General features: G+C 42.2%; 1 protein-coding gene across 5 annotated transcripts in view; it reads right to left on the bottom strand.

Annotated features, from left to right (window-relative positions):
* Nucleotides 1-664: 664 nt before the first annotated feature.
* The window catches only part of frmd4ba (FERM domain containing 4Ba), a 41286-nt gene continuing 26320 nt past the window's right edge, over nt 665-15630 (bottom strand). For 2 of the 5 annotated variants that reach the window (XM_013909233.1, XM_013909230.1), the window contains exons 10-24: nt 15107-15164; nt 14592-14678; nt 9688-9764; nt 8165-8303; nt 6879-7020; nt 6654-6787; nt 6457-6573; nt 5851-6079; nt 5655-5711; nt 5432-5567; nt 4464-4628; nt 3605-4368; nt 3375-3501; nt 2768-3000; nt 2253-2392 (exon numbers count right to left, since the gene is read on the bottom strand). In XM_013909233.1, the coding sequence (XP_013764687.1) occupies nt 2331-2392; nt 2768-3000; nt 3375-3501; nt 3605-4368; nt 4464-4628; nt 5432-5567; nt 5655-5711; nt 5851-6079; nt 6457-6573; nt 6654-6787; nt 6879-7020; nt 8165-8303; nt 9688-9764; nt 14592-14678; nt 15107-15164 (2527 nt within the window). In that variant the 3' untranslated portion in view covers nt 2253-2330. Of the gene's footprint in view, nt 1800-2244; nt 2393-2757; nt 3001-3374; nt 3502-3604; nt 4369-4463; nt 4629-5431; nt 5568-5654; nt 5712-5850; nt 6080-6456; nt 6574-6653; nt 6788-6878; nt 7021-8164; nt 8304-9687; nt 9765-14591; nt 14679-15106; nt 15165-15630 lie in introns of those variants that run through there. The other 3 variants (XM_013909232.1, XM_013909231.1, XM_013909234.1) reach the window with 3 other exon arrangements.

The raw sequence follows: 15630 nt of genomic DNA on the forward strand, positions 1-15630 counted from the left end.
AACAGACTTCTCATAACATGAATGCCTGCAGGGAGGGTTTGATGCTATAAACACTAGCTTGTCATTCACACAGAAGACACAAGGAGAGGTTTTATAGCCCATAGTGGGTGTGACAGCCTTTAAAGACTGGTTTGGTCGGTTTACAGCTTAAGAACCCGCACACACAAAAAAGCGCCTGGTTACACAGCAAGGCAGTGAGAAAGTACAGCAGAGCGACAGAACTCTGCAGAGCAGTGAGTTTCTATAACCGGCTCATTTATTCACACTTGACTGTCATTATGAGTGATTGCAGCTCTGTATTCATTCATTCTTAAGACGCTCAAAAGAAAAAAAACCCCAGTACTTTAGAGTTATCTCTCTTACTATAATCTGCTTCCTTGAATGAACACCAGATAAGCAGCTTCCAAACCATTTATATGAGGAAAACTCATTTGTGTTGTGTTCTGCAGTCATTAAATGTAAATGACACTTTCTACCTATTTTCCTTCTGGAAGTGGTGATTATTGCACTTTTATACCCAATTTCATTAACTGAATTGGCCCAGCAGACGTTCATTTAGCTAATTCAAAGGATTTGGATTTAAATCCTGTGTTGTCCTGCACTAAGGGGGATAAGACGCTTCGAAGGCTCAGTTTTAAATAAATATCACCCACAAACAAAAGCCCTGGGAAATTCAATTTTTTTTAATCCAAACCATTGTAATTATACAAATTACTAAGAACCAGCTTAACAATAATTGTTTACTATATATTACATGCTTTTCAAATACATAAAAATGCTCTAAAATAATAAAAAAAAGACTAAGCCAGTGTATTTACATACCAACATTTACACAGTTTTAATCTCTTGAGAGAAATTTGGAGCACCAGTCCATGATTTCCAGCATGGATGAAATAACCATGTTCAAAACAAAACAAAACTGGTTTTTCTGTCTTCCCACAGAGGCAGTAATATTCGAAACTGGTGACTCAGGTAATACTTAAGTGGTGCAACAAATAAGCATTTGGCTCAATTATGGTGTAAGTATTGACAGTGAAGCAAACTGAATACTTTGTAAATGACAAACGAGTGTAGAGACCGGAACGGTAACAGATGTTGTAATAGAAACGTGGATCAGGTGACTGCAGAATGTTTTCGGAAGTAGCCTTTTCTCTCGACTCCTATTTAACGAGTTCAGTGCTTCATTAGTGACCTTATAAATCCGTGTCTAATCCTTCATGGTTACAGTGTTCATATGAGTGTGCAAGTAGCACAACAGGATCAGTCATGTTCTTTGTTCATTGCCGCTCAGTATCCTCTTAGAGAGACAGTTTTAGTCCTTGGTTCAGTATCTCTAAAGAGTAATGCTATACCCTTTGCTATACCATTCAGTCCACTGCAGGGCTTGGTATAGTTTCAGTGCACAGGTCCCATCACTACAAACACTCGCAACCCCGTGATTAGACACTCCAATGGGGTTCTTGTTGTGATTTAAAATACAGGGATGGGCATCAGTTTGGCAACTGCGTTCAAGAGATCCAGAAATGAGAATACTTCATTTAACGTGCTGAGTTCCACAGAAGTTAAATTCCTTCATTCTTTGGGTTCCTTTTACAAGGAAATTACAAAACAGGTAAGTGCAGTTTAAGGCACAGTGACGTATTGTCAAGGTGAAGTTTTTGCACAGTTGTAAGGTATCCGGCTAAACTATTGTTCCTGGTTTTGAGTCTTCATGCCAGTAAAGCTGTTCTTCGGGGTCCATGTTAGTGTGCATTTGGCTGTTGATGTGGGAGTCCATTTGGCTGACATCTATATAGGATCTGTAATGAACACACAAAACAAACACATTAGGCTGCAAACTGCTGACTGTGACTGACTACGGGGTTAGAATCGATTAACCCTGGGCTGTGCGTCTAAACTACAAAGGTAAAATGTCAATATAAAACAGCAATGTGAGCCATCACCTGTGTTTCAGATTTTGTAATGTGAATGCTGATTTCAAAGCCAGGGTCAAACATTCTCACCCAGTTATAAGGCAGATGCACACAGACACAATAGCCGTCTATACACAAACACATGGCCTTCCAATGCAACAGTGCTCAGGGGTCACATTTTCCCTTTGCCACACAAGTGCTCTCCCACCACCACGAGGCACCAAAGTTCGTCAGTGAAATCAAATGATCTGGTGCTTTCTGTCAGTCCCTGCTATGCATAAAAATTAACACATCACCATCACCATGTGGGGAAGTTTTTACACTTTCTCACCCTTTCTTCTCTCCTGTGACTTTGATTATTGGGGGGGAGGGGATAATTTTCCTGGTCAGTAGCATAGGAAGCACCACCACACCTCTCTAAATACCCAGGGGGGCATGCCATCCTATCACATCCTCGCCACTCAAACTCTGGGAGACATCTGTGCATGAGAGGGGGGCAAAGGTCAGTGGTGAATGAAAGCGCATGGGCAAAGAGTGGAGGGAAAGAACAAACAAACAAAAACAAACAAAATCTTGACAGTAAAGGAAGACTGCGGAGAAATGTGACCACTGGATGACAATGTGGCAGTTGAGGAGGAAGTAGGACAAGCATTTTTATATTTTTTTATATTTTTTCTTAAGGAAGCCATGCAATCACAGTATCAGACATGACACTGAATGATCAGTCAAACATCTCAAAAATGCAAAGTTCACTTCAAAACATCAACAAGCAGACTCACGAGTCAGACTGCGGGCACACTAAAAGAAGCAACTGCACGGGGTCTGGCCGATGCTGTTTACTTACTATGAGCTACCTTTAGAAAAAGACACCTTACTGAGCCTGTGCCCTCTGGAGGATTGTGGCTGCGCAGGGCTGGAGGCCACCTGCCTGACCCGACAGCCAGGGGAGTAGTAGGAGGAGGGGGAGGAGGAGGGAAAGGAAGAAGAGGGCAGGGAGGAAGTGGAAGGATAACCAGAGGAGGAAGAACTAGCAGGGATAAAGGCACAGCACCTCTGGCCATCAGGGCTGTGCCAGGAGTCGCCATATCTATAAGAGAGCAGGGGCCAGTGGACAGTTAGGGAGAGCAGAACCATTTTTAAGCTCTTAGGAGGAACTGACTGCGGGCAGCACAGATCCTCTAATCCCATCAATGAATACGGCTGTGAAATTAAACACTGGCCTGTTTGTGGATTCAGTTTCATAATTTATAGGTGAAGGTAAAGAAAAGATGAAATTGGCAACACATTATTTCACATTGCTGATGGGTGTAAGGGATAAAACACCAAATAGCAGCTCGTGTTTTCTGTAGCCATCCCCTCTAGGTAATTAAACACTAGCACTTAACTCTGAGGATAAGAAGGATCAGGGAGTGGCTTATTGGATAAGTAGAAGAGCTGAGGGCCAGGTTTTTCCCCTCTTACCTGCTGTGGGAGGAGTGGGCGTAGGAGGCTGTGCTGTAAGAGAAAGACTGCGGTGCATGCACGGGCATGTCATATTCCAGCATAGCACTGCCGGTCATGTGACTGTGCCAGTTTCCACTGGAGGCCACTGAGGACATGGCAGAAAAATGGTACAAGTCAGAAAACAACCCACCAACATGTAGAACCAGTGTTAGAAAAATAATTCAGAGGACATTGTGAAATTATCTAACCTGACGAGTAGGAAAGGTTCCTGCTGCTGTAGGCTTGTGGCGCATGCGTGGTTGGATAGCCCAGACTCTGCTGGGAGCCTCTGTCATACTCATAGTCGTACGCAGCCTGTTTTTGTGCAGTGTTACGTTTGTACCAGCCTCTCAAGTGTTCAGCCACCAGGGCCTTCTGGATGTTCTTGTTGATCTGTTCGTTGCTTCGAGGCACTGGACGCTGCCTGGATGGCCGTATCGTGGCGTACACGTTCTGTGATGCACCGTCTATCTCGTCATTACCGTAGTGACCATACACGCTGGGGCTTTGATAAGCTGTTTGGGTGTGGTGGTAGGAAGGGTTAACATTATAGTGTCCCTCCATTTCATTGTCGTAAACATAGACTCCATTGGAGTAAGGCTCCGGTTCTGCGTAGTTGGGATAGCCTGTGACATAGTAGGCTGTTGTGGTGGGCCGAGCCCGAGGCTGGTAGCCATAGCACCGAGTGTCTGGCTGAGCCAGGTTGGGCATGCTGCCCGTGTTGGCGTACATGTCTTTTCTGTGGCGCCCGCGCACTCTGCGCCCGTGGGTGTGGTGGTTACCAGGGACGCTGTATTCCACACTAGACTGGCTTGTGTAGGAGGAACCGTCATCGAGCATCTCGGTGCTGTTGCTGCGTCGAGCTGACGGGACAGTCAGTGTTGGCATGGATGGTTTGGTCTCGATCATGAGCTGAGACTGTGACTCCAGACTCCCGCTACGCTGGCGGAAGTGTTGTGGAGAATCCTCTGATCTGCAATTAAAATTAAAGTTTAGTGAATGTAATGCATAAGAGCCGTTTATGAAGCGGGTCTTCAAAATAATGAAAGAACTACATAACGCTCATACCTCAGCTGTGTGCTGCTGTATGCGTTGCGGGTGAGGAGGGGAGTGGGTGGCATGCTGCGTGCATCACGTGGCTGCCTGGAAGCTGCTTTACATGGGCTGCTGTAGACCGATAAGGTGTCATTGTGACTGTAATGGTGCGCTTCCTGGTCTTGGTCATAATGTAATCTAGAACACAGATAGGAAATATGTTCAGATGATTAACACCACTATCTTCTTGACAGTAAATCTAGGAAAGGAAGAAAAAAAAAGGAAAAAACAAAACAGGGTTTGCTCGACTGCGGCACTTTAGTCATTCCTTACACCTGAATGAGTTCCACTGCATAGACCATTAATCTTTTCATGCAGCAGCAAGCATTATGACTTTTACCACCCTTCTTTTAAATGAACCTGAGAGTAAAACATCACCCGCACCACTCTAAACACTAACGCAGTAGCTGGTGTTTAAACAACATTTCCAGCACCGCCTTCTGTTTCCCTTTTCCTCTCAGCTTGGGATTGTTGTTTGCTCCTTTACAGGCAGAGACATGTTGTTTTTTCATCTATTTTTAAAGCCGGTGTGTTTGGGCTGATAAGCAGACTGTTGGAGAGGCAGGAGAAGGAGGGAGGAGGTTGACTGTCAGGAATGTAGCTCTGGATCTACTCTACAGGTCTGTACTAGCTTCACGCTTCAGGCCCCTGGAGAAACAACAGGCATTGCATATCTCCACAGAAAAACAGTTCAGCCATGTTTCCCTGTCATCAGTCATCATACCCATCAATCCAGTGGTTCTCTCAACTTGCCTACATGCATCTTTGTTTTTATTTTCTAGCATTTTACACGCATACTTCCAACTGCCTGTGTGTTGAGCTCTGCCTGTATACTGTGTCTGAACAGAGTTGTGTAGTTGCTCACATTCAGTCTCCTCTTCAGTCACAGTGTTAGGACACTAATAAAGTATGCTCCATGAGTGTGGGTGCTGGTCGCATACCTGCTGTCTGCGAGCTGGTCATTGGCAGAGGCTCGTCTGTCTTTATTGTAATGAGCATCCAGAGTGTCTGCGTGGTGTGGTCTGGGGGAGTATTGGACTGAACGAGACCGCTGCCTCTGGGAGCCAAGCTCATCATCTGGGAGTGAAAAGTCATTGTTTTAAGTATAACTCATTCATAAATGAGATGGGATTTAGGAAGCACATGCACACTGAGCACACTAACCATCATCCAGAGTGAGGCTGTCAGATAGCGAGCTGAGTTCTGAAGGCTGGGGATCATCTGGTCAGAGGACAGAGAGAGACAAGTGTTCTAAGAAATGTCTCTGATATTATTATCCACAGTCTTGTCTCACTATGACTAATGTTCTACAAGCTCTGATATGCAAGTATGTGTCACTGCCACTGTTCGTGAAATCTACCTCGTAAGATCAGTGAGGCTCTCTGAGTGGGTTTCTGTCCTTTTTTGACCCTGTAGTCGTTGATCTGCTTCTCAATCTCTTCCAGGTTTCTCATAGCGTCAAGATAGTTGTGCTTCCTTTTCCTTTTCACAGTCTTGCACAGGTCAGCCTCATTGGCTAGCTTCATGGCTGCTTCCACAATCTTTTGCTGCAAGGCAAACCGACTCTCCAGATTCCTCAGATGTGGATCCTGTAGGAAAACACAAGACTGACACAGTTAATGGGGACTTTCCAAAAAACACACAGATCTTGTTGGAGCAGAGGCACCCATATGAACAAAGAAACAGACATAAAGCACTCAAAGCTAAAAACACAAAGACATCAGTCTTTTAGAGTCATTTTATATACTCATCTTGAGTTAAAGACAGAAACTAGGTACAGCTCCCCATAAGAGTCTCACAGTGTAGGCCTCAAAAACAGAACTGAACTCCAAAAGCCTCACTTTAAAAAGTCAGCTGATCTAAATGAGCCGTAGCTAAACAACAACAGTGGGGCACTAATAGTGTTTCAAGTGTCACAGCAGCCTCACACAGCAAAACCACAGCACAAACAAATATCTGCATTCACCTCATCATAGGGGAAAAGATCATCCAGTTTGAAGGCTGTCCCAACACGCCGTCGCACGTGAGGAACCTTCTCACCTGTGGCCAGGGGATATTCCTTAGGCAATCTTCCTGTAAGCTCCTGCAAATGAGAATAGCAGCCAGAAGTCAGCTGAGAATTCGACACTTTCGGAAACAAATCCAGTAAAGACAGACACTCACAGCTTCTCTTAAGCAGATCTTTTTCAGTTCTTCAAGTTTCGCTGACAGTTTGTCTTGAAGTTCCTTTTCCTTCTTTTTCAATTCAGCGATCTTCTCTTTCTTCTGTTCCTCGCTGACTTCAGAGTCAGCAGAACCTGGAACAGGGACAAAATAAAAAATTAATACATTATCACCTATCAATCTGATGTAGAATAGAAGTCATTATTTGATTATCTGTCTGCTTACCAGTTGAGATGAGGCTTCCATTGCTGGCCATTATTAGGTGATTTTTGCTCTCAATACTGGAAAGTTTAGTGATCCGGGGGGCAGAGATCTCAGTGAGGTCTACTGCGATGTCTCCTGAACTCCTGGTAGTGGTCATCTTTGACTGTAAGTGAGGAAAGAGAAGATTAGGAGGAGAAAAGGGAAGGCGATAGTATTTAATTTTATTGATAGCACGGTGCATCGTGGCGGCTGCAGTGGCATGCTAAATATTTATCATCAGTGTTGACTTCCTGTGCATGGCATCAAACCTGACATGCCATGCGCCTCCAAGACATAGCCTGAATAACTTCATATAACTGCAACAGCACACACTCAACCATCTTAACTATGAAATGCACATAACACACATAACACCTGCCTCAGTGCTCAAGCCCAGTGTGCGTTTCAGGAAGAGTTGAACACTTGTTCCAGGATCTTTGCTTTTAATTCACAGTGTATTTTACTTTTCTGTGCTTTCCAAACTAAATGCTTTCTTTGTGCACATGTAGCTTTACCTTAAGCTACAAATAAAACAAAAATACGTAAAATACTACAATTCTATAATGAATACTACATCCACAACATCATAAAAGTATTTCCTGGGGTGCAATTTCAAGCACTTTGTGCACTTTCAGTTTCATTTTGCAAAAGTGAATTAGAGAGGGTCTGGTTACATGAATTATAACAGCTTTTAAACTTAAGACCTAACAACCTTTCAACATAAAACTCAATGGCATGGAATCTGTTTACTTTAAAACTGGAAGCCCTCGATAAACTCTGAGTCAAGATATTTACACTAGTCACGAGTAAGGGACACGGATCAGGCAGTGTATCACATGAAGAACAGTCATTGTTGTAAAAGGCTGTGACACAACAAACCCTTTAAACATCATTCGGTCACTGTTCAAACTGAAAAAGACTGCAAGCTTTTCTTTGTTGCAATCCATCTAGAGGTTACTCCTTTTACAGCCTACTGAAAATAGGTCAACACCACAAGACAAACTAAAAACATGCAAATAACAAGAAGATTTAGCATTCAAAATTTAAAAACTAAAAACAAGGAAAAAGTCCGTTATGGTCTCTTCAATCTTATGATTGACTCTACTCCGAGAAACCACCATGCATATTCTCTAAACACATCAAACAGTGTAAATTACTGGTGTAAACTGGTGTAGACTGTTTCTTTGTGTTTCACAATAGAAAAACTGGCAGACAGTGTGAACAAAGCAAAGTGAATCATGGAGGAGAAAAAACAGGCAGACACTCACTTTGCTTTGCTTCATGTCCAGGTAGAACTGGTGCTGACTGATGGCCATCACCCAGATGGTTTTAATTAGTGAATGGCTGGCATACCACGTGTGAATAACCAGGCCAGACTGTCCAAAGGTTCGCTTGGTCACTGCTCTTCTGTAGAAGATAAGATAGACATCCAATACTTGCTGTATTGCAGATACAATCTGTTTAATTGCTTAAATTCGAGTGCCTATAATATGTTCATTTAAAGATTCCTCATTTTATTTTGGGTGTGTACCTAAAGCCCAGTGTTCCCCAAATAGTCCCAGGAAATATAAGCCAAACTAATGCTGGTCTAAGATCTGTTGGCTGGTATCAACAGTATGAATCTGGTACGTATCCAGAAAAGACTACTCGTCACATCATCCCATAAAGCACAAGGTTTTAATCAACTTGTTTTTCATGTATTTATATTACAAATATATATTACAACAAAAAAAAAAATCCAGCCAAGTTTAGCTTCCACTATAGCACAAAGAGAAAAAACAGTAACCCACAGCCAATTCTTATTTATTGTTTTCAAATCAATCTTTAAGTCATTTTTGATTGTCCCTCAGTATTACGGTGCTCACTTAGCTCTGGCCTGTGGGCAAATGATCAAATGCTTACGTCAGCCACATTAGCTCGCAGCATAGTGCAACTACAGACTCTCCTATTCTTGTGAGGACACTGTCATCAAAAACTAATCCACCGGGTGCTCAGTTTCTCAGAGAGCATTAGAAACTCCTAAAAGTCAGCTCTTACTGGCAGCAAAAGAACATGCTTGTTTGTGGATGAAACACTTTAAAGTCAGACCTAGTGGACACAGCTCTAGCAAGTTGGCGAAAATGGAGAATGCGAGGCAGTCATTCTATGCTTAAGGGCGTGCCAAACTAGCTGCTAGCTAGTTAACCTGATTACAGAGCGATAACATGGATAACACATTTATATGGGTACATAAAGGAAGTAAGGGCTCAAGTGTCAACGAAGCATTTCACGTAGTTCAGCAACAGTGTTTGTTATCCAACTACAGAACCCGTTACATACATAACAGCTATATAACAAATCAAAGGAAATTAGAAATAACTAGACAGCACAAGGAGAACAAAAATATTATTAAATCTAATTAAAACTAATAATTAAAACTTCTAGATCTCTGTGTAATAATATACTAAGTAGATATGAGGAATAATTTTAAATCTGAAGCTGTCTGTTAGGTTTAATAATGGCTTTAACTGCTGGAAGTGGCACATTAAAGCTTGTGTTAAGGGCAGAGGGCTTATAACAACCTTAGAATAATAAACAGCCACTGAGCAGCAGGAAAAGACTCATTTAACAGACATGTTAAAAGGCTTTAACAAGGTGTCCTAAATGGGCCAGTGGCTGCAGATGACCTTCACAGTGTGTAAGGTGTAGGATAAGGAAGCAAGAGCAGTTGCTAAAATGGGAACACTTCAGAATACAAGAAAAGCAGCTATTAGGTTAAGTGAAGATAAAGTAAGTGGGTTTGTCTTCTGACCTGTGCGGGTCGTTCACTTCCACTGAAAACTTCTTCTCACGGAAATACAAATTCTCCAACTGCTTCCACTGAAACAACTGCAGAGACACAGAGAGGGTTCGGCGGAAAGGAGGGGAAGGGACAGACAGAGATAGATTACACATCACTGAGCACACATCAGCCAACACAACACTATAGAAATATGGATTTACATTACATGAACAAAAAAGAGGAATCAATACCACCAAAAGATACTAAGCAGAGAGGTGGGTATCTAGAAAACTGGCTTAGATTCAGCCACAGCAGCCTGCCTGTGAACACGGTTTATAACGTATACAAAATAACTGCTCAAGTCATGAATGGGACTCAGTGGGCCAGCCAGTCAGGTGTAAGTTCAGGCTAACAAAAGAGTAATTATGAAGCTGCTGCAACTGCAGGAACAAAACTGTGCCAGGCAGCAAGCCAGCTTTTCATTTCTCTCTGTTGAAGAGAACAGACACGACTTCTCTGTGTCAAAAGAAACGTCTGTTCTACCGATACGGAAACAACTCAAACAGATTTAAAGTTTTTGTTGCCTTTCAAGAACTCTTCTCTGCTCACGTACAGGAAAAAACATAATAATAAGACCAAAACAATGGGGCTGCCAGTGTTCATAGAAACTGCTTTACCTGATACCAACATATACACATGCTTTTTGGGCTAAGAATCCAGTATCCAGTTCCATTTTCAGAGTTTATTCTCAGTAAAACAAGTACAGCACATCACAGCAGTGACAGACACAATGCTTTACACATTACAGAAAGCACAGCACACTAACAATCTAGAGAAGAGCACAAAGATACTAAAACATGCCAACTTAAAGATTATTTAAATCAGCCTGACAGGTAACTAGTGGACACCACAACATGGCTTACCGTGAACGTTGTATCTGTGCTCATCAAAGCTCTGAGGAATTCTCTGGACTTGTATTGAATCCTTTGACTTTCCCACAGGGCTTGAGCTTCTTCGAACAATACTCTCTCTTGTCTGTTGTGAAGCCAGATAGGTGTTGCAAGAGTTTTGGTTGAGATAGCCACGCCCTCCACCCCACCCCCCTCCTTAACCCCAACCCCTCCTCCACCTCTCTCTCCTCCTACGATTGCAGGGACACCTCCTGCAGCCTCCAGTGCTTAGTACTGCTCTGCACTCTTCCTTCCCCCCCTTCTCTTCTATGCAGCTCTCTTCCTTTTTGGTCAAACCAGATAAGCAGGTTGTACACAACTATTTGATGAACCAGATATTTCACCTTTGCTCTGCTTACTGTCACTCACAGACATTTAAATGCCCCACACTAAATGTGGGAAGTGTTCTGCCGCCCTTACTGTAAACAGAAGACAGAGCACTGCCATGTATAATAATCCACTACAACCATCTCCCCCACCAAGAAAACATGCTGGCAATAAGTAACTTTGGGATAATCATTAATAGCAGTGGCTTTCTTTGCCATTGCGAGAGCAAGCGAGCACACAGCATGGCCCAAATTACCCTACAACCTGAGCCTACAATACTGAAACTGTACATAAATGCTTAGTTCAAACAGGGTATTCCAGCATGACAGATCATTCCACTAAATACTGCACTCCTAGCAGCTGGTAGACACATTTAAAGACCTAATTTTCTTGTGGAGGTCCTCACGAAAATTACCACTGTCTAGTCACCACCATTTAACATCAATCACACAGTAACAACTGATACTTGTGTTGGCTCACTCATTCTGCTAGAGAAACTTCACACCTGTGTGCCAGCGCATAATAAAACTCTAAGGCGGCTTCTGGTAGAACCACTGCTCGAAAAAATGTTAGAGATGTGACACACCTCAAACTCGGCAATCACGAGACCTCTCAAAGAGGAAACAGTCCATGAAATCACCCAGATCACATTTAGAGAAAGCAGAATCAGTTTGCTAAAACCAGAAAACTAACCGGAATTAACAGCACACAAAAATTTTCTGTCTTCATTTTCTGTCATCTTCCTTGTTTTTGCCAAATGTGTCATTACAGGCAGGTGGAAGTGTGCCAGAAATTCCTGTGGTTTCAGATGGGATCAGGCTGTTCTCATGGAGACACACCCACAAGCCCAAGGACCCCCAGGGCCACAAGTCCTCAAAAATCATACATGGATTTTAAAAAGGAGCCCTGACTCACATGCCAATACAGAAAAAGATCTGCCACACCCATCACAGAGTACGTCACATACCAGGGTTCTACTTGAACACTGTACATTTCCATGGCATGACACAACATGACACACAGCTCGAAGTGGTGATAAACTGATAAAAATGTAGCTCCTGGAACAAAAAACATCCTGTTTTATTTCATAACAGGAGTGAGGTGAGTTGAGTGAAAATAGGAAAAAAACAAAAACACACCATAGAAAAGAAGTTTGTTCAGTTTTTATTTTTCTTGAACAGAGAGTGAGAACACTTTTATACCCCCAGCTGACACTGTCTCGTAATGACCTGAAGACTGGTTTTGGTTCTGCTGGCTCATCGTACGTGTGGACCAGCATGAGGTCCCATTACATGAAGGGAGAGAGCCCAAGTGACGCAGAGAGAGAGAGAGGGAGACTGACTCCTGGTTTAATTTAAGAAGAAATTAAATGTCGACTTGCCATCTGCCTGAGTCCCAGAAACAGTTGTGGCACTCCAGTTTTGCTCCTTCATATTAAAGCATCACAGGCTTCCTAATTACAATTCTGCATCTTTTTCCTCCCATTCCACATTCAGATCTTTGGGATAGATAATCAGTGGGTGTTATCTACATGCTTATATACAGTTCCATTATGTATGCATAATGGAAGCGGGAGAGTATTCACTTTACTAAATATGTCACTTTTCTAAAGCACAGCAGGGAAAGGGGCCTTTCCAGTTTCAGGGTATTCAGTTAAAAGTGATCAAAGTGGGGTGTGTGGAAAGAAGATAATATTGGGTTAAGCTATCATAGCTGCTTTTTAGTTTTACTAGACTTATACAATCAAAAAATAAAAAAGCAGCACTGAGCAAATGTTTTGTCCTCTTTAAATCAGCACTACAACAATGGCAGCAAGTACTAATTTCCTGTTATCTATTTAATGAAAAACTGTTCAAAGCAACATTGTTGAGAAGGGAAAATGTTCACACAGAATTGAAAATTACATTTAAAACTGCCGTGATGGTCAACCGACCTCCCCTTAATACTAAAATCCAGCACCTCACCCACATCCACAGATAACTGTTTTGTTTTGTTTGATCAATTGTGTTCCCTCTGAGACACACACACACACACACACACACACACACACAATTACCATAATGAATGTAGCATGCTGAGAGGGGATGGGCAGGAGGCAAGGAGGGATGGGATGGGTGGAATACAAGGGCTATGAACTAAGACAAGAATACTACCCGGATATAGAGACCTCCCTTCAAGGTAAAGGAAAATGATGGAAACAGAGGCTTCTAATTACCAGCAAGAACAACAAAAAGAGTTATTAAGAAAAAAAAAAAAGCCACATTCTGCCCCCCCCAACAGGAAACTCTTATGAAGTTTTTATGCTCCTGCCCTGAGTAGAAGACTTAGAAAAGGCAAAAAGGCAGTCTTGCTTTGGACGAACATTTCCAACGTCCCAAAATACAAATTCTACCTATCTACTTGGCTATCGAGGAGAAAACTCTGGTCCCAAAGCTTTGCTGCTTCCCTGGAGCACCATAATTACCCCTCCTATAGGACTGCTGGGAGAGCCACGCTGTGCGTCTGCCCATTAATGCCTTGCCTCAGTACTGCACACCCTGCTATGTCAACAGGTTCATACTGTATAAAAGCAGCTATGATGAGACTAAAGAAAGAGGCCAGTGAAAATGCCTGGGTAGAACATTATTAAATGACACCTCCCAGACAAAGGAGACAACAATCACGGACACAGCTACACATTAAGAACGTTTGCCCTATAAGCAGGGAATCTTTAAACTGCAATGGATACTATACAAACTACATTATTACCAGAGTGATGTTTTAAGACACACACCACTACAAATTCAGTACAAGTTATAAGTATAATTTTAAAGCCACTAATCTTATATAACTGGAGTAAGCTACAAATTATAGAAAAAAAACAGCTTTGCAAGAGCTGTTATTTTTATTTAACACACTGGCCTGGTGATATATTTTTAGAATTAATCAAAAAAGGACTATGACACTATTTTTTCAAAGTGTAGGTCTTTGTGTATTTTACCACTTAAACTTAGCAAGCAGATTTTATAATCCATACCACTCTGCATTCCACCCCTGCTTATACTGGTCCATACTGTATTTACTCCTGCAGCCTTGAAAGCACTACGCACATACTGACACTCCAAAATATTTCCCCCCCTCCTATCTGTGTTCCTCTTTCTCCTGACTGGCATGGGAACCAGAGTCTTAATTACACCTATTTACAGTCTGGATGGATCATTAACCAGCCAGCAAGAAACACATGAGTGGAAGCAGAGTTGTCATCAGACAAAGCCTTTCAATGACCCTCAATGCATCATACTTCCACAAACTTAAGAGCTTTCAACTTTACATTCGATGAGTGACTTGATCAAGTATTAAATGGCACTTGTAAGAAAATCAGGTCTATTTATAAAGCCCACACCCTAAGCTAGTCTGAGTTACTTTGCAAACCAAACAAAAGCAACAAACAAGTAAAACAAGTAAATTATAAATAGGAACGCAGATCCAAACCAAACTTTAACATATCCCTTTTTTAGTTCAGGCTCTGTGTCTCCATAAAGTTTCATGCAATTTGGCAAAGTAGATTCATCTGACAAACAGATGAATGCAGTACAAGTATACCTTCACCAAAGACAGGACAAGAGAAAGAAGAGCAACTGTGGCAAATACAGCAGCTATAACGAGAGGTCAACCCACCTGTCGAGGTTTCAGCTTATCCTGCCAATCGTACTGGCCAATGCCTTTATAGCTGACTCCCAGCCACCACGGTATTCCTTGCTTGTCCTGCAGGAAAGCACACACATGCAAATAAACCACACTTTCACTCCTTAGAGGTAACTTTATTGGTGTGTCTAAAAAAAAAGAAAGAGGCCTGTTACCAAAGTAATTACCCTGTTAGGCTCACAACAATTGCAACTCAAGAAGAGATCAAATACATTTAAGCTCTTAAAACTTAAACACTGCTGTTTGATCTCCTCACACACCTTGATTTAATTAGGTTTGGTAAGGGAAAAATAAAACTGTGCATGAATAAGAAAGTGAGAAAAGCTGAATGGATAGATTGCTGTCTTAGCTGAATCAAAAAGCTCACATTTCAACCATCATAGGAAAAAAAAGTAGGAATAGGGGTTAGATTGATGTGTTTAGACTAGATGTAGACGTAAGCTTGTTTTAATGTTAAGCTACTGTATGACACAAGGCACTGCCATTACCTTCACTGGATAATAATGGACTCCATATGTTGGCAGGGACTCCACCAGGGCCAGATACCTTCAGTGAAAGAGGAACAGGTTAACAGGAATTCAGCCACTTACACTTCATCACTGTCATCTGGCTGTTGTAATACAACAGACTGAGTGGGATTTAAGCTACAGCCATTGAGAAGCCACAATCATTTGAAGTGGCAAGCTGATCGATTTGTTTCAGGGCTGTGACAGAGTCCATTGATCAGTTCAAGGGCAGAAATCATCGGAGTGTAAATGACCCAGGGTTGCACAGAATTACAGTCCTGGGAAAAACAGTGCAGGGCTGACACTCTCCCAAGGCTGGCTGGCAAACTGCCGACTCTAAGAGCACCTCCTCTAATTAATGACACATTCTGGCATGGTGACAGTCACCTCTTAAAACAACAGCCACCACAGAGCAGACATGTTAAGTTAAAGAGTAAGACCTGACGTAGAAGCTGCTGTAATGCAGAAGAGAAGTTCAGCCTTAAATCATTTTTAGTCTCTCTCTC

This window comes from Pundamilia nyererei, unplaced genomic scaffold, assembly GCF_000239375.1.
Source record: "Pundamilia nyererei isolate P.nyererei 1_Seehausen unplaced genomic scaffold, PunNye1.0 scaffold00021, whole genome shotgun sequence".
NCBI lineage: Eukaryota > Metazoa > Chordata > Actinopteri > Cichliformes > Cichlidae > Pundamilia > Pundamilia nyererei.